This window comes from Chiloscyllium plagiosum, unplaced genomic scaffold (assembly GCF_037043375.1).
Source record: "Chiloscyllium plagiosum isolate Xiang-an unplaced genomic scaffold, Cpla_swu_hap1 HiC_scaffold_1, whole genome shotgun sequence".
In the NCBI taxonomy this organism is placed as follows: domain Eukaryota; kingdom Metazoa; phylum Chordata; class Chondrichthyes; order Orectolobiformes; family Hemiscylliidae; genus Chiloscyllium; species Chiloscyllium plagiosum.
Genome location: NW_028270139.1, coordinates 51,618,494 through 51,636,765, shown reverse-complemented (window position 1 = coordinate 51,636,765; position 18,272 = coordinate 51,618,494). Strand labels below are relative to the sequence as shown.

Sequence of the window (18,272 nt, the reverse complement as noted above, 5' to 3'; positions counted from 1 at the left end):
AAATCTTTATTCAATTTCCACCACCAGGAAGATAGGAAAACACCCGAGTGGCCAGTGACAAGCAGTGCCCTTCACATCAAAGGGCAATGCTGTGTGAATCTCCTGTTTATTTTTTTTACCCATCACCCAGCCGTCCTTTATTTACACATGGAAAGTCCTTGATACTGATTCAGCTCCCTCAGAGCCAGCTCTCAGAGTGAACAGGATGTCTGACATTCCTATTCATTTTTTCTTTTTTTTTTGTTTGGTTTCCTATTATCCCCCACTCTACCACCTAACTGCGGTAGTGCTTATTTTGTCCCTAGCATCCATGGTGTGTGTGTGCAGGTGTGAGACACAGTGAGAGACACAAGGTGCACGAATCTTTATTCAATTTCCACCACCAGGAAGATAGGAAAACACCCGAGTGGCCAGTGACAAGCAGTGCCCTTCACAAAAGGCAATCTCCTGTTTATTATTTTTTTTACATTTTTTTTTATTTTTTATTTTTTTGTGATCAAACAGTGATGGGAATGGCAGGGATCAAATCAAAAATCTTCTGTTTATTTTTTTTATTTCCGAGTGGCCAGTGACAAGCAGTGCCCTTCACAAAAGGGCAATGTTGTGTGATCAAGACATTCCCTTTTTTCTTTTTTTTCTTTTTTTTTAACCCCCACACTACCACCTAACTGCGGTAGTGCTTAATTTTTCCCCAGCACCCATGGTGTGTGTGTGCAGGTGTGAGACACAATGAAAGACACAAAGTGCACGAATTTTTATTCAATTTCCACCACCAGGAAGATAGGAAAACACCCGAGTGGCCAGTGACAAGCAGTGCCCTTCACAAAAGGCAATCTCCTGTTTATATCTGTCAGCCAGAGCTCCCTGATTGGCACAGGTTAACAACCCCAATCAGAGACCTCATAGTCAATAAGATCCACCTGGCCCTGGTTCCAATCACTACAGTGGTTGAGGCCATAACATTGAAAGTTTACAACATGAAGTTCGGGCTGATAGGATCAAAGTGTTTGGGGAGGAAGCAGGAACAGGGTTCTGAATTGGGTAATCTGCCATGATCACATTGAGTGGGCAAGCAGGCTTGTAGGACCAAATGGCTTACTCCTGCTTCTATGTTCTATATTTCTAAGCTTCTATGCAAAAACATCAACATAAAATGTCTGCAGTGGTCACCTGACAACATTTTGTGATAAACTTTAACAGACCTATGTAGAATCCTTCTGCATTAAGTTTACATTTTATCTTAGAACATTGAAATCAGGAAATGGTGTCATTGTCAAGAAATTTCCATCTCCTATTTAATTCACGTGTGGGATCATTTCACATATTGAGAAACAAAAGACTCATCTGCCAGTTAACCAGCTTGGAAAGATAATGGACCTCAATTCCAGAGTACAAACTGTACTGTATTATAACAGCTGCTTTTGAGCAGTAGGAACTGTGAAGAAATTTGTTTCAACAAATGAAATGATCTTCCTCCCTGTTTCTCTCATCTTCTTGGAATAAAGTATTCTGTGAGAAAAATAAAGTTGGAAAAAAAATCATTCCTGGAGAACTACCAAAGATATCTGCAGATTCTATTACTGCAGAGGATAAAATTCAGCCAATAACTAACAGTGGTCTCAGGTTTAGAATGCAACATCTCAAGGACTCCAGTGACATTTTAATGGCACAACTTTTATTCTCCCTGTTTGTGTTAGGCACTCGTTAACTGCATTTTATGTGTATTTCATGTCAGAGCCTTATTATTTCTATTCGCTGGAATAGTAGGTTATAAAACTCCTTTTTCTTTTACAACGGTAAATGTTGGTAATTTGCTCCTTCACTGTTGAGTGAATTAGAATTTAATTGAAATGTGAAAGCTACATAGAACATAGAACATAACAGCGCAGTACAGGCCCTTCGGCCCTCGATGTTGTGTCAATCTGTCATACCAATCTAACCTACACTATTCCTTGTGCGTCCATATGCTCGTCCAATGACGACTTAAATGTACCTAAAGTTGGCGAATCTACTACCGTTGCAGGCAAAGCATTCTATACCCTTACTACTCTGAGTAAAGAAACTACCTCTGACATCTGTCCTATATCTATCACCCCTCAATTTAAAGCTATGCCCCCTCGTGCTTGGAAAATGGCTCTCCCTGTCCACCCTATCTAACCCTCTGATTATCTTATATATCTTTATTAAGTCACCTTCTCTCTAATGAAAACAGCCTCAAGTCCCTCAGCATTTCCTCATAAGACCTTCCCTCCATATCAGGCAACATCCTAGTAAATCTCCTCTGCACCCTTTCCAAAGCTTCCACATCCTTCTTATAATGCGGTGACCAGAACTGGACAGAATACTCCAAGTGGGGCCACACCAGAGTTTTGTACAGCTGTAGCATAACCTCATGGTTCCGGAACTCGATCTCTCTATTAATAAAAGCTAAAACACTGTATGCCTTCTTAACAACCCTGTCAACCTGGGTGGCAACTTTCAAGGATGTGTGTACCTGGACACCGAGATCTCTCTGCTTATCTACACTACCAAGAATCTTACCATTAGTCCAGTACTTTGCATTCCGGTTACTCTGACCAAAGTGAATCACTTTACACTTGTCCGCATTAAATTCCATTTGCCACATCTCAGCCCAGCTCTGCAGTTTATCTATGTCTCTCTCTAACCTACAACATCCTTCATCACTATCCACAACTCCACCGACCTTAGTGTCATCTGCAAATTTACTAACTCACCCTTCTACGCACTCATCCAGGCCGTTTATAAAAATGACGAACAGCAGTGAACCCAACACCGACCCTTGCGGTACACCACTGTAACTGGACTCCAGGATGAACATTTCCCAACAACCACCACCCTCTGTCTTCTTTCAGCAAGCCAATTACTGATCCAAACTGCTATATCTCCCACAATCCCCTTCTTCCGCATTTTGTATAATAGCCTACAGTGGGGAACCTTATCAAACGCCTTGCTGAAATCCATATACACCACATCAACTGGTTTACTCTTATCTACCTGTTTGGTCACCTTCTCAAAGAACTCAATAAGGTTTGTGAGGCACGACCTACCCTTCACAAAACCGTGCTGACTATCCCTAATCAAATTATTCTTTTCTAGATGATTATAAATCCTATCTCTTATAACCTTTTCCAACACTTTACCCAACAACTGAAGTAAAGCTCACTGGTCTATAATTACCTGTGTTGTCTCTACTCCCCTTCTTGAACAGGGGAATCACATTTGCTGTCCTCCAGTCTTCTGGCACTATTCCTGTAGACAATGATGATTTAAAGATCAATGCCAAAGGCTCGGCAATCTCCTCCCTGGCTTCCCAGAAGATCCTAGGATAAATCCCATCTGGCCCAGGGGACCTATCTATTTTCACACTCTGCAGGATTTCTAATACCTCTTCCTTGTGAATCTCAATCCCACCTAGTATAGTAACCTGTATATCAGTATTCTCCTCAACATTGTCATTTTCTAGAGTGAATACTGTCAAAAAATATTCATTAAGTGCTTCCCCTATCTCCTCTGACTCCACACACAACTTCCCACTACTATATTTGATTGGCTCTAATCTTACTCTCGTCATTCTTTTATGCTTTAAATACCTATAGAAAGCCTTGGGGTTTACCCTGATCCTATCCGCCAACAGCTTCTATGCCTCCTCCTGGCTATTCTGAGCTCTCTCTTTAGGTCTTTTCTGGCTACCTTGTAACCCTCAAGCACCCTAACTGAGCCTTCACATCTCATCCTAACATAGGCCTTCTTCTTCCTCTTGGCCAGAGATTCCATTTCCTTTATAAACCACGGCTCCCGCGCTCTACAGCTTCCTCCCTGCCTGACAGCTACATACTTACCTAGGACACACAGGAGCTTTTCCTTGAATAAGCTCCACATTTCTAATGTGCCCATCTCCTGCAGTTTCCTTCTCCATTCTATGCTTCCTAAATTTTGCCTAATCGCATCGTAATTGCCTTTCCCCCAGCTGTAACTCTTGCCCAGTGGTATACACCTCTCTCTTTCTATCACTAAAGTAAACATAACAGAATTGTGATCGACATGCTACATGCTAGAACATCTCTGAGACACCCGCACCAATAAACCACACCGCCCCGTGGCCCAACATTTCAACTCCCCCTCCCACTCTGCCAAGGACATGGAGGTCCTGGGCCTCCTTCACTGCCGCTCCCTCACCACCAGACGCCTGGAGGAAGAACGCCTCATCTTCCGCCTCGGAACACTTCAACCCCAGGGCATCAATGTGGACTTCAACAGCTTCCTCATTTCCCCTTCCCCCACCTCATCCTAGTTTCAAACTTCCAGCTCAGCACTGTCCCCATGACTTGTCCGGACTTGTCTGACCTGCCTAGCTCCTTTTCCACCTATCCACTCCACCCTCTCCTCCCTGACCTATCACCTTCATCTCCTCCCCCACTCACCCATTGTACTCTATGCTACTCTCTCCCCACCCCCACCCTCCCCTAGCTTATCTTTCCACGCTTCAGGCTCACTGCCTTTATTCCTGATGAAGGGCTTTTGCCCGAAACGTCGATTTCGCTGCTCCTCGGATGCTGCCTGAACTGCTGTGCTCTTCCAGCACCACTGATCCAAAATTTGTTGTGACTGACCAAGGATGTGTTTAAAACAGGTTAAAACTGTTCTCTTCAGCTGATTGCAACAAATTTCAGGTCAAACTGACACTAGCTGCTGGTTTATCCCTGTATTCTTTGTGAACAAGAATAAAAATTTAAAGATTGCCATCTTAATTCTCCGCCTTACTTCTCTCCGACAGAACTGAGCTAACATTGGTGATCATGATTTGGAGATGCCAGTGTTGGACTGGGCTGTACAAAGTTAAAAATCACACAACACCAGGTTATAGTCCAACAGGTTTAATTGGAAGCACCAGCTTTCGAAGTGCTGCTCCTTCATCAGGTAGTTGTGTAGTATAAGATTGTAAGGCACAGAATTTATAACAAAGGTTTACAGTGTGATGTAACTGAAAATATATATTGAAAAAGACCTGGATTGTTTGTTAAGTCTTTAACAACACTATAACCTGGTGTTGTGTGATTTCTAATTTTGTACAACACTGGTGATGTTAACTTGACAAACAATCTTTTTTTTTAACCCATTCCACGTTTCAATTATCCTTTTCTTCACTATGACTTCAGCAGAATCTGCTTTCTTCGTGAAGACAGTTACAATATAACCATTTAATAGCTCAGCCTCCATGTCTGCTCATGTGTATCATTAACATGACACAAAGTATTTGTCACCTTTTTCATTTTATCTTATGACCTCTATTGTCATTAAAGTAGCTCTAGATTTATTTGCCCCACTTATTTCCTCTTGTGGGAATGTACCCAACTATACCAAAGCTATATTTTCCTTTTTGGTTCCTACTCAGTCTTACTCTTACAATTCATGTATTATTTACACATGAATTGAACACCTTTGGTTCCTTTTCATGTTAGTTGCCATTTTTACTTATTCTGTCATGGATTTAAGTGTCACTGGCAAGGCCAATGTTTATTGTCCACCCCTTAAACGGGATATCAATTTGACCCTATCAGAAGATAGCTGTGGTTCTAGAGTCACAGATAAGTCAGAACTAAATGAACCAGATGAGTTTTTACAACAATCAATGATTGTTGCCATGCCACTATTATTGAGAATAGTTTCTAATTTCAGATTCATGAATTGAACTTCATGTCCAGCAACTGCCAAAATGGGATTTGATTCCACTCCAGGAGCACCAAGGCTTGCAGATTATTAATCCATCGGCAGCAAACATCTTCTCATTATTTTTCTACTTCCTTTCTGAAGTTTCTATATTCTGCTTAACTCTCACTTGTATCATTAACTTGACATTTGGCATTGGTGCCCTTTTTGCTCCCTACCTTACTCTTTGTCCCATTTGTCATCCAGCTCTGGATTTGTTTGGCTTACTTGTCCCAGTTGTGGGGCAATATCAAAATCACAGCATTTTTTATGATAGTCCATTGTTTAATTAGTTATGCCTGCTGACTATTCTTTCTGATATACCTGAGACAGATCAACTCCCAACTCATTGAAATTGGCCCTGATATCTACCCTGGGTGTATCCTTGTCCTTTTTTATAACTAACCTTAATTTTATATACTATAAGCAATGTTGCACTGCTGACACTTGATCCACTTGACTCAACTTATTTTCCAGAACTAGATCCAGCAATGTCTCATTCCTGGTTGGGCTAGAAACAAGGGCCTGCGATTTTTGCCTCAGTAGAACCAGAAATAATGTAGACATAATATTGCACCACTGGCCTGTGTACCTGTTCCTTGGGTTTGTCCCCAACCCAGGCCAGGCCATTTTCCCAGAAGAAGAACAAAGGTGTAGAAGGCTACTTGTCTGCAACAGACTGGGCAGCCAATTGTCCCCATTAAAAGCCTCCTAAAGCCTGTTAACACAGCTCTATATTTGGCTTCCCAGCTTCTGGAAGTGACAGGGAATAGTTTAATTTGAGCAATAACAGTGAGCCACCATTGTGAGAGGCTCCCCCACAGTGCTTGCCTGTCTGCTAAGACCATTTTTCATTCAAATTTAAGATAATTGGAGAAAGAACATTCCTTTTTTGAATTTTGAGCACTTCGGCATTCAATTTGGAAGGCCTCTGAATGGCTCATCAGCTTCTAGCGGCCACCCATAGTCCTTTATTGGGTAATGAGACAATTGTCCATTGATTGGCTGCTCCATGAAAAATCAGATTAAGTGACTGCTTCTCATACACGGTGAGCTTCAGATTATCATTGAGACAGTCAGTAGGCTTCTGAAAATCCTGCCCATGCTGATTTAGAAAATTCGCTTGGATACACTTCAGAAACTCTTCTCCTTCTCTGGCATATGTAATAATGAGATCCCAGTTTATTTTTGGCTAATTCCCCACTATCAGTACATTGTAGTTTTTGCACATTCTTAACTTCCCATTGAAGTTGATTTCCTGTATCTTTGCTGATAGTGCTGTCCTGTAGATTGTGCCACCTTCTCACCACCAATAATGGCTCTATTTTAAAACAAAACATTTGTCAAAAATATTCTGTTCATGATTGTTCTCACACATCAAGTCTATCCAATACAGTAACATTTTCTCTAATCAGTATTGCCTCCTCTTCTGCTTTCTTATGTTTCCTGAGCACCATGCATCTAGGGATAGTTAATGCAGTACTTCCATATTTTTACAACTAGATTTCCATTAACGTTATCCGATCATATTCTCATGTGGTTGTTTGTACCTTCAGCTCACCAAGGTTCTTCTTAGCTCACTAAAGCTGCTTTGTTTCCTGAGATGTAGGAAGCCTGGCCAGTCAATGTTAAACCTACTCAATATGTTAAATCAAGTTGGATTGTTGTAGACAGCTTCCTGATGGGCTTTGATTCTTTTTTTGACTATTGTACATTCCGTCCACACTTAACTGCATCTAGGCCCAATGTTAAAATTTCTACTTTAATTCTAAAGCCTCACACAAAATTGGATGTATGTGCTGCAATTCTAAACTTGGAAAATAGACACAACAAGTTCATTTTCCTCTCATTTAATGTAGAAAACTGTGAATGCATATTCAATGTATTAAACCAGAAAAATTGGAAACAGTCAAGGTGCAAGTCCTCTTTCAGTGTGAAATACATTTCATGTTCAGTGATATACCATTAATTACTCTGGTTACACTGATAAATCTGCATGTTCTTTCTGAAGGGACAGAAATCAAATACAATTTTAGTACCACGTTACTGCATATTACTGCATATTACTCAGGTGAATGTTGTGCCCCAGTTCAAAAAAGGGAATAGGGATAACCCCGGGAATTACAGGCCAGTTAGTCTTACCTCGGTGGTAGGCAAAGTAATGGAAAGGGTACTGAGGGATAGGATTTATGAGTATCTGGAAAGACACTGCTTGATTAGGGACAGCCAGCATGGATTTGTGAAGGGTAGGTCTTGCCTTACAAGTCTTATTGAATTCTTTGAGGAGGTGACCAAGCATGTGGATGAGGGTAGAGCAGTGGATGTAGTATACATGGATTTTAGTAAGGCATTTGATAAGGTTCCCCATGGTAGGCTTATGCGGAAAGTCAGGAGGCATGGGATAGAGGGAAATTTGGCCAGTTGGATAGAAAACTGGCTAACCGGTCGAAGTCAGAGAGTGGTGGTAGATGGTAAATATTCAGCCTGGAGCTCAGTTACAAGTGGAGTTCCGCAGGGATCAGTTCTGGGTCCTCTGCTGTTTGTAATTTTTATTAATGACTTGGATGAGGGAGTCGAAGGGTGAGTCAGTAAATTTGCAGATGATACGAAGATTGGTGGAGTTGTGGATAGTGAGGAGGGCTGTTGTCGCCTGCAAAGGGACTTAGATATGATGCAGAGCTGGGCTGAGGAGTGGCAGATGGAGTTCAACCCTGTCAAGTGTGAGGTTGTCCATTTTGGAAAGACAAATAAGAATGCGGAATATAGGGTTAACGGTAGGGTTCTTAGTAAGGTGGAGGAGCAGAGGGATCTTGGGGTCTATGTTCATAGATCTTTGAGAGTTGCCACTTAGGTGGATAGAGCTTGTAAGAAAGCCTATGGTGTATTCGTGTTCATTAGCAGAGGGATTGAATTCAAGAGTCATGAAGTGATGTTACAGCTGTATAGGACTTTGGTTAGGCCACATTTGGAGTACTGTGCAGTTCTGGTCGCCTCACTTTAGGAAAGATGTGGAAGCTTTGGAGAGGATGCAGAGAAGATTTACCAGGATGTTGCCTGGAATGGAGAATAGGTCGTACGAGGATAGGTTGAGCGTGCTAAGCCTTTTCTCATTGGAACGGAGAAGGATGAGGGGTGACTTGATAGAGGTTTATAAGATGATCAGGGGAATAGATAGAGTAGACAATCAGAAACTTTTTCCCCGGGTGTTACAAGGGGACATAAATTTAAGGTGAAGGGTGGAAGGTATAGGGGAGATGTCAGGGGTAGGTTCTTTACCCAGAGAATGGTGGGGGCATGGAATGCACTGCCTGTGGGAGTGGCAGAGTCAGAATCATTGGCGAACTTTAAGTGGCAATTGGATAGGTACATGGATGGGTGCTAAGCTAGGACAAATGTTCGGTACAACACCGTGGGCCGAAGGGCCTGTTCTGTGCTGTATTGTTCTATGTTCTATGTACTTGGCTTTGTTTTCTGAGCTATTGCAAGAAAAGACAAGAAAGAATCACCAGTGAGGTTGTACGGGTTTTTATTGACACAATGAAATGACTCTTTTTGAACTAAAGTTTAGGCACCCATTCAAGATGACTGAAATGATTCAATTAAAATATACCAGGAAATGGAGTGGTGTACAGTACTGTTGCAATTGAGAGGGCTAGTAATTTTATCAGCTACTGGTTGCAAGTTAGTATAAGGGAAGATGTCTTCTTACTGTGTAACAATGGAACAACAAAGATCATTAGGTCATGAACATTGACTGATGAGCTACTCTACAAACCCCTTCTGCCCACAATCCTCCCATTCATTGTTCCAATTACTGCACCAAGCAAATTTGACGTAGTGGTAAAGTGACCAAGATCACTAATCCCTCTTGAAGTTATTACTCCGTACATCACAGTCAATGTGCCATACCCTCAGTATTCCATCAAGTCGTGATCTTTATAACTATTGTTCTGACCCAGAGTCCCCAGAATTTTATTCTCACCACAGAACTGAGAGATAAAAATAATAAACCTACTCACCTGGCAACAAAAATTCACTCATGATTAAAATCAAAACATTTTTGTTAATTCAATTTATCCTTTTACAGCCTCCAGTTACCTATTTATAGATTTGATTCGATACAGTACTTAATTTGCACAGTCGGTTTTTGAAGGCGGTAATGTAGCCTAATGAATCATTTCTTCAAAGCTCTCTTGAACAAGAGATACAAGAATAGCAAGGATTTATTTTGTATTTATATTTGGGATCAATCAATGCTAATTGCCTATCCCTTAAGGAGCGATAGTGCTCTTAAGGAGTTGATAGTGACCATTTGTTCAAGGGTATGGTGAGGATGCTTCAATGTTGTTAGGTAGTGAGTTCTTGGATTTTAACTTGGATTCAGTAATGAATAGGCAATAACTTATTTGTCCAGGTCAGGGTGATGTATGGTTATGAGGAGAATTTGGAAATAATGGTATTCTCATATTTACATCAAGACCTCACTAGGTTGCTAAAATGTTTCCATGTAAAAGAAAGAGTTTGCATCCAAAGAGCACCTTTCCTAGTCTGCAAACATCTAAAGTGCTTCACATCTAATAAATTGTTTTTTGAAATACATTCATAGTTATAATGTGTGCAAGCACAGCAGCCCATTTATGCACAGCAAGGGACAACAGACAGTGAGATAAATGAATAATTAAACTCTTTGAATGATGTTAGTTGAAGGATAAATCTTGTTCAGGATAAATTCAGTGGAGTACTCTAACTGAGCATTTTCCCAGTGTGGCTTTGCCATTACCATTTCTCACCTTAATGATCTTGAAGGGTGTAGGCAGAGTAGCTAGCCTGTACAGTAGGAGAAAAATCTATCAAACTTAGGATTTTGAGAAGCTTCTCAGAAAAGATCTTAGCGTTATAAGTGAGAGCACAGCAAATAAACTTGTTTCAATGATATTAAAAAGATAATTCTCATCTTTAATTCATCATATTTTGGATGAAATGGTTGGTTCCAGCAGTTTTTTTTTACACTTGCTCTCTGGATGTGTGCTGATGGCTAATCTCCAATTATTGCCCATGAGTGAAAGAGTCTTGAACCAGACAGTATCAATTTAAGAAGGTTGGCTAAAGATTGAATGGTTAACATGAAGGAAAATGTTATTGTGCAGTGAATGGTTGGGATATGGATTGCACTGAGCTAGGAGATGGAATCTGACCTTTCAAAACAAAGTCTGAAAAGTACGCAAAGAGAACAGTTGTAGGGTTAGGGGAAAATGTGGGCTAGTGGGCATAGCTGGCTGTTCTTTCAGAGAAATGGCATGGATGCAAGGGACTGACTGGCCTCCTTCCATTGTGTAACCATTCCATGATTCGGTGCATGGATGAATTAATGATCCACATTGAGGTTGCCCACAGTCATTTTATAATTGGCCATGATACAAAGAAATGAAAATCTCATCTGAGCTGTAGATCAAATGTTGAAGGAAATTGTTGAATTCAAGCTGATTCATATTGGGTCATTAGATGTAAATAGAAACTGAGTGGGTAAATTCCCACAGCAATAAGAGACTTGCCCTGATTTTAAGAATGGGAAATTGGGATGTTCCTTCGTGTTGTATGAAATTGTCATATCAGCATGCAATTATTTTCCAAAATTTCCCTCTATGCGTTATTCTATAGTAATTCAATGCATCTGTGCAGGAGTGGAAAAATCTACACACTGAAGGTTTTGAGATGATTTTCAGAAAAAGCTTTCAGGAACGTGGCTGACTGCAAATAAAGGTGTCAAGATTAGAGTGGTGCTGGAAAAGCACAGCAGGTCAGGCAGCATCCAAGGAGCAGGAAAATCGATGTTTCGGGGCGGAGCCCTTCATCCAGAATGAGGCTGGAACTCTTGGGGGTGGAGAGATAAATGGGAGGGGCTGGAACTGGGGAGAAGGTAGCTGAGAGTAAAATAGGTGGATGGAAGTGAGGGTGAAAGTGATAGATCAGAAAGGAGGGTGGAGTGGATAGGTGGGAAGGGAGGTTGACGGGTTGCGCAGGTCATTCGTCATGAGGATGGTGCTGAGCTGGAAAGTTGGAACTGGGGTAAGGTGGGGGGAGGGGAAATGAGGAAACTGGTGAAATCCACATTGATGCCTTGGGGTTGAAGGGTCCCGAAGTGGAAGATAAGGCATTCTTCCTCCAGGTGTCGGGTGGTGAGGGACTGGTGATGGAGGAGGCCCAGGAACTGCTTGTCCTCGGCAGAGTGGGAGGGGGAGTTGAAATGTTTGGCTACGGGGCGATGGGGTTGATTGGTGCGGGTGTTCCTGGGATGTTCTCTGAAGCATCCTGCGAGAAGGCGTCCAGTCTCTCCAATGTAGAGGAAACCACATTGGGAGCAATGGATACAATAAATGGCGTGTGCAAGTGCAAGTGAAACTTTGATGGATGTGGAAGGCTCCTTTAGGGCCTTGGATGGAGGTGAGGGAGGAGATGTGGGTGCAGGTTTTGCAATTCCTGCCGTGGCAGGGGAAGGTGCCAGGACGGGAGGGTGGGTTGTTGGGGTTTGTGGACCTGACCAGGTAGTCACAGAGGGAATGGTCTTTGCAGAAAACAGATAGGGGTGAGGAGGAAAATATATCCCTGGTGGCGGGGTCCATTTGATGATGGCGGAAATGTCGGCGGATGATACGATTTTTGCAGAGGATGATGGGGTGGAGGGTAAGGGCCAGAGGAGCTCTGTCCTTGCAAATAAAGGTGTACCTACTAGAATATAACATTTCTTGTAGCACACCATATTTTGGATGAGCTGTGTGACATCTGATCCATTTTGTCAGCAGTTACTTTTTAAAATTTGCTCTCAGGATGTGGATGCTGACAGTAAAGCTGACTTTATTGCCCAGCCCTGGATGCATTGAGGAGGTATTTCGTTGGTCTGTGTTTAAGTATCTACCTTTGTGGTGATGGTACTCCATAATAGTGTTAGGTAGGAAATTACAGAATATTGAGCTAATTACCAAATACATGTTCAAGTCAGGGTGGTTGTGCCTTGGAAGACACTTGAAAATGATAGTAATCCTGTACTGTTGTTACTCTTATCCCTCTCAGAAGTAGAAATTAGAGCAAAGGCATGTACCAATTTAGCAAACTGCTCTGCTCAAAACTATGTTGAACTTTTGAATAAAGTTACCTCAATTTTCTAGATGGTTAAAGTGGGTTCAGAATAAATCCAACAGTGTGGGTTTGACTCCCATTCTGCATAAGCGAGACTTAGTCACCTAGCTCCTCACCTTACCCGTGAAAGTGGAAGGTAATGGCAAACCGCCACTGCCAAGAAAACAGCTCAGGATGATTCAGCAGCAGATATATGTATGAGCCATGCAGAGCCCACTTAAATGAAGAAAGGACCAATAATGTACATGCATTGGTTTGGTGTAACCAAACACAAAGTACTTTATAACAAAGTTGATCCTGGCCAAAGCAAAAAGTGCAACACTTCTGTCAAATAATATTTGTTTTATAATTTTCATTTACAGACAGTGTTGAAGATGAGTTGGAAATGGCTACCGTCTGCCATCGCCCTGAGGGGCTGGAGCAGCTTGAGGCACAAACTAAATTCACAAAGAAAGAGCTCCAGATCCTCTATAGGGGTTTTAAAAATGTAAGTATATAAAATGAATGGAACTTAGATCTTTTAAATAAAATTTACAGCTAATTCTCTCAAGGTTATAAAAAGCATAATTTGGAGCTATCAATACAATACCTGCCTTTGTGTGATTGGATGCTTTAGGTAACAGATTTCCTTCTCAGTCCTTATGGTAAGATCCAAGAATAGGACAATGGAAACTCCATGGCAAAAGTGGTCTATTTGATGCTGAATTGTATCTTTATACTAATTGCCTTTTTATGGGCTAGAGTTGTGTTTCACTATGTTGAACCAAATTCAAAGGATTTTGGGAGAGGAATAAATCAGCATCCAAGTTTTCTCGGGGCTGCTCCCCATGGCTGAAATTGTTCCTTAAGTGTGGCAGAGTGGGAGCAGCTCTCGGGAAATGTTGTGTTCAGGAACTCTGCTGCCCTCAGTTCTCCAGTGAATCCTGCTAGAAATGTTAGCTTAGTCATAGTGAGGATTCCATTTCAAATGCATCGATTGCTCTAATTTGTGAATGGGTTAATGCATGAAAAAATATTTCAGTTCTCAATTAATTTGTTAAGGTACCAGTCTAGCACCACTTAAAATTGAAAATGCATCTCTTTAACCACCATGGTGTCATGCATGCATACCTGACCAATATGTGAGAGTTCTTTTTATTTCTTCCTGCTCATGCATTTGATTTATGCAGTTAAAGCCATAGAGTTTGCATTGGTATTTAATCTGATCCTTAACTTGAGTTTCTTACCCCTTCCTTCTTCTCTAAGACTGTATGACGTACAGATCAAAATATTGATTAGTCTAACTAGTGCTCACTAACATGTGACAGTTTTCTGATAAATAGAATTTACAACAGCTGAAGTAAAGGTGAAGCAAACATTTTAATTTTCTGAAGACCAGGTTCCTGATTCACTTCGGTTTCAAATTTTCAATTTGGTTTTTGTGCCCGAAATTCTGATTCTCCAGAAATCAAACCAAACTCAAACAGCAACTTTACATGGACAGTTATCAAGGAAGAAAATGATGAAAAACTGATGGTTCAAAATTAGTTCTGACTTGAAAACTTATGACATGCAGGGAAAAGAAGTCAGAATGTAAGGGCGTATAGGAATAGATAATGTTTGGTTTATTTTATTTGCAGAAAGAAAACAATATGTTCACAAAAGTGCAAGTGCCAGCAACAAAGTGAGATTTGCATTTATATAACAATTCTCAGTACCAGCAGATGTTTCAAAGTTGCTCCACAGCTGATGAAGTATTTTTAAAGTGCAGTTACTGATGTAATGGAGAAAACGCAACAATTTATTTTCACACAACAAACTGCCCACAAACAGCCATGTAGGAATTAACAGTCAGTTTCTGCGAGCTTGGTTGAAAGATAAACATTTGCCAGAACACCAGGGATAAATCCCCAGCTCTGTCTGGAAAATTCCCAAGGCCTTTTAACAAACACCTGAATGGACAGCAGGATGTTGTTTTAATGTCTCACTGAAAAGAAAACACTTCCAGCAGTTTTGTGCAATCCAATGGTGGTCCAAGAATTACCAAAGATATGTGTAGGCTGCAACTGCAAGCTTTGTTTTTTTGATTAGGCCACATCTTGCTGTGATGTACCATTACAAGAGCCTCTTTTCAGCTTGAAAATCTTTTTGAGTTGTTACTTACTGAAAATGATAGAGGCTCAATACGGCAGAGTTAATGGTGGGGCCAGCAACCTAGCTTCTTCAGTGTGAGAATTTTGGAGCACGGAGAAAGCAGAGAAATGATGGTGGATTGTTCACTAGAATGAAATCAGGCGCAGAAGGTGAAACAAGATACAGAATCTTACCAGCATTAAGTTTTTTCTGTCATCAGGATGAAAAGAAAATGGGACACAATCCTACTGGTGTCCACTGGTTTTATGATCCTATGGGACGTGGCAAATTAAGGAGGTGTTTCCCCGTTCACTCTCTGATTGAATGGTGGTGAGTGGATTTAAAGGTGGGTAGCTCAAACAGAAACTGTCCTGTACAGTTCACAGCTCCACTAGGGGACGCGTGGGACTCAGAGTGCCTCAAAATGGAGGCTCTGCCAGAAGCCTTCATAAAATTGAAATATAAAATATAAAAGCTGTTGGGTCATCATTGTGAAGGAGGAGTCCTTCAACAGAGTTTCTTGCTGCTGTAGCTGTCACTTTCACATCCCAGTAGTTCTGGGAGGAGAGAATTGAGATGAGCTGTCATTGGCTTCCCAGCAAGCCATCCTGAGGCCTCCTCCAGGTACTTGCAAGGCTCCAGCCTCAGAGGTAGGCAGTGCACTTGGAAAAATCCTGGTGGCAACAGATTCCACTGAAACAGAGATACTTTATTTGTAAACTGTGTCCTCTAGTTCCAGTCTTGCCCAGACAGGTAGCTTCAGGATTTTATGGATTTCAACACTGTTGCCTTTCATTCTTTAAAACTCTAATGGGTATAGGCCCAACATGTTCAACGTCCCTTTATCATAGGAATAGGTTAAGTGAACATCTCTGAATTGTTTGTGATTTAGTTATACCCTTTGCCAAAAAAAGGGGACCAAAACTACTTACAGTACCCTGGATGTGGTGTCAGCAATGACTGTACAGTTGCAGTAAAAAATGTTTCTACTCTGATATTCTGTTTCCATTGCAAATAATACAATGTTCCATTTGCCTTTTTAATCACTTGCTTTACAAGGTTGACTGCATTAACAATTATCAGAGCATTAAAACATTAGTGGCACACTTCCCAATCTCAATTTGCGTGGTGAGTTTAATGGAATATTAATGAACAACTCCAGTAAATTTGTAATAATGGGGAGTTTGAGGATTAAAGGCCATTTCTGTGAAAGCCAATGATGTGGCAATGCAAATTGATCATCATGACCTGGACATTCACAACTCATCTGGTGCCTGTATTGCAACTTCATTCGTTAATATTATTATTCCAAAATGATTATGGCACATTCACTTTTTATTTTTACGTAGACTCAGGAGCTTAATTGAGTCACTGTTATCAAAACAAAACCTCACAACTGAGTTCAGATGAAAGGCCAACCATTAGTCATATCTTTCATCTTTTCAATGTCAATCAATCAATGCAATTCAGACACTTATCCAATCTTTAACTTCAAACTATGAGGCTAGAAATAATGATTGGTGTTACTCAGGAAGAAGGCATGAATAGGTTACAGCTTCAGTGGAGACATTAACTATTTAAAAGAAACTTGTTAATTTATCCATTAAAAAGCAGACTTGGAATGTTATATAATCAGATTGTGCCTTGATACACCACTGCTGCCAACAGTAAGCTCTAATTAATATTAGTCCTTCAAATGCTGTAAAAATGTTATTTTCCTATATGTTTCAGTCATCAAAACAGCTGGCACATATGAAAAATGATTTGCAGAAATAGGCTGAATTTTCTCCCTTCAGGTGGGCTTTGCCACCTCCATCTGGGCTTTGTTGTTTATTATTGTTGATAATGATTATTAATGTCATAATTAACCATGGAGAAGGTTTTTGGTAAAGTGTTTTTAAGAGACTTATTTCCAGGAGAGTCAGTAATCAGAAGGCTTGGTGAGTGGTGAGTGGTGAGGGTTGGTGTTACAGATGGGAATAAATGGAGAACTCTTTCATCAAAGATATACTGAGCAAAATGCTTTCCCTCCATACTGTTTGGTCCTGTTCAACCATAATATGGATGAAATAAAGACTGAAATTTCTGGGGAGACTCAGGAGGTCTGACAGCATCTGTGGAAAGAAAGCAGAGTAAACATTTTGAGTCTGGTGACTGTCCTCAAAAACTGTTAGGAGCTAGAAGTAACGGGTACTTGTGCTGAAGGCAAAGTGTGCTCTGTGTGTGTGTTTTTGTGTGTTGGGGGGGGGGGGGCGGAGTTGGTGGTAGTGGGGCCTGGGGGGGGATGTGATGTTGGCAGTAGAATTAAATGACGGAGGCGAGCAGATAGATAAAGACAGAGCTCACAGAGAGAGAGAGGCATGGAAGAGGAATGCATTAATTAAATAGACTCTCTCCCCAGTTAATTCGCTGGGATCTCTATCTTGGGTACATAATTTAGTTCAAAAATTGTTTCTAAAGGTGCAGAACTTATATGTGTGCTGAACCTAAGCAAAAAGAGCTGTGTCTTATAAGACGCATCATGTAATGTTGCAATCAGTTCTTGACACGGCACTTCAGGAAGGGTGTGAAAGTCTTTGAAGGTGCAGAGGAGATTTACCAGAATGGGGCAGGGATAATAGAATTTAACCATAACATTAGATTTGAAGAGATGGGATTGTTTTCCTTGAAACAAAAGAAGTTAAGTGAATATCTGATTGAGGTATCTATGATTCTGACAGGTTTAAATAAGATGGACAATAAAAGCTGTTGTCATTGACTGATGGTACAAGTACTAGCTCAGGTCAAGGTGGACTTGATGAACCAAATAGCTTCCTCCTGTGCCAGGATAATAAAATGAATAATCATACCTGTAGCCTGGACTCTCTGAAAACATTGGCTGATCTTACCGTGCGGCATTCCCAGAACAGTTTACCAGATATCTGCTGACAGACTGGCATCCCTTGTGCTATGCCATCTTTGAGAGGTTGTTATGGACCTGGACATGTGTTGGCAATCAGAATTGCTTTTCACTGGCAACATTAAAAAAAAAGCCAAATTGCCTATGGCATATAGCCAAGATGGTTGGCATCCCTCGCATACAAAATCCCATTCTCTCACCCTAGTTATCGGTTAACCACCAGGATACACTCTACCTTTCATATACAACAATCTGAAGACCCTCTGAGTCCCAGTCACTCTTTCCCCAGTGGTCACCCACATCTTTTCACAGCCCATTTGGGAAACATCGCATTCAGAGCAGTAGCCAGACAATTCCAAACAGAAGCTTTCATTGACAGCAACAAAATTGAACTCAAAAG

General features: G+C 41.0%; 1 protein-coding gene across 7 annotated transcripts in view; it reads left to right on the top strand.

The window, feature by feature from the left end:
* The window catches only part of kcnip4a (potassium voltage-gated channel interacting protein 4a), a 1,154,042-nt gene that overhangs the window by 1,084,611 nt on the left and 51,159 nt on the right, over positions 1–18,272 (top strand). For all 7 annotated transcript variants that reach the window (XM_087986801.1, XM_087986802.1, XM_087986805.1 and 4 more), the window contains one exon: positions 13,224–13,348. In XM_087986801.1, the coding sequence (XP_087842927.1) occupies positions 13,224–13,348 (125 nt within the window). The remainder of the gene's footprint in view (positions 1–13,223; positions 13,349–18,272) is intronic.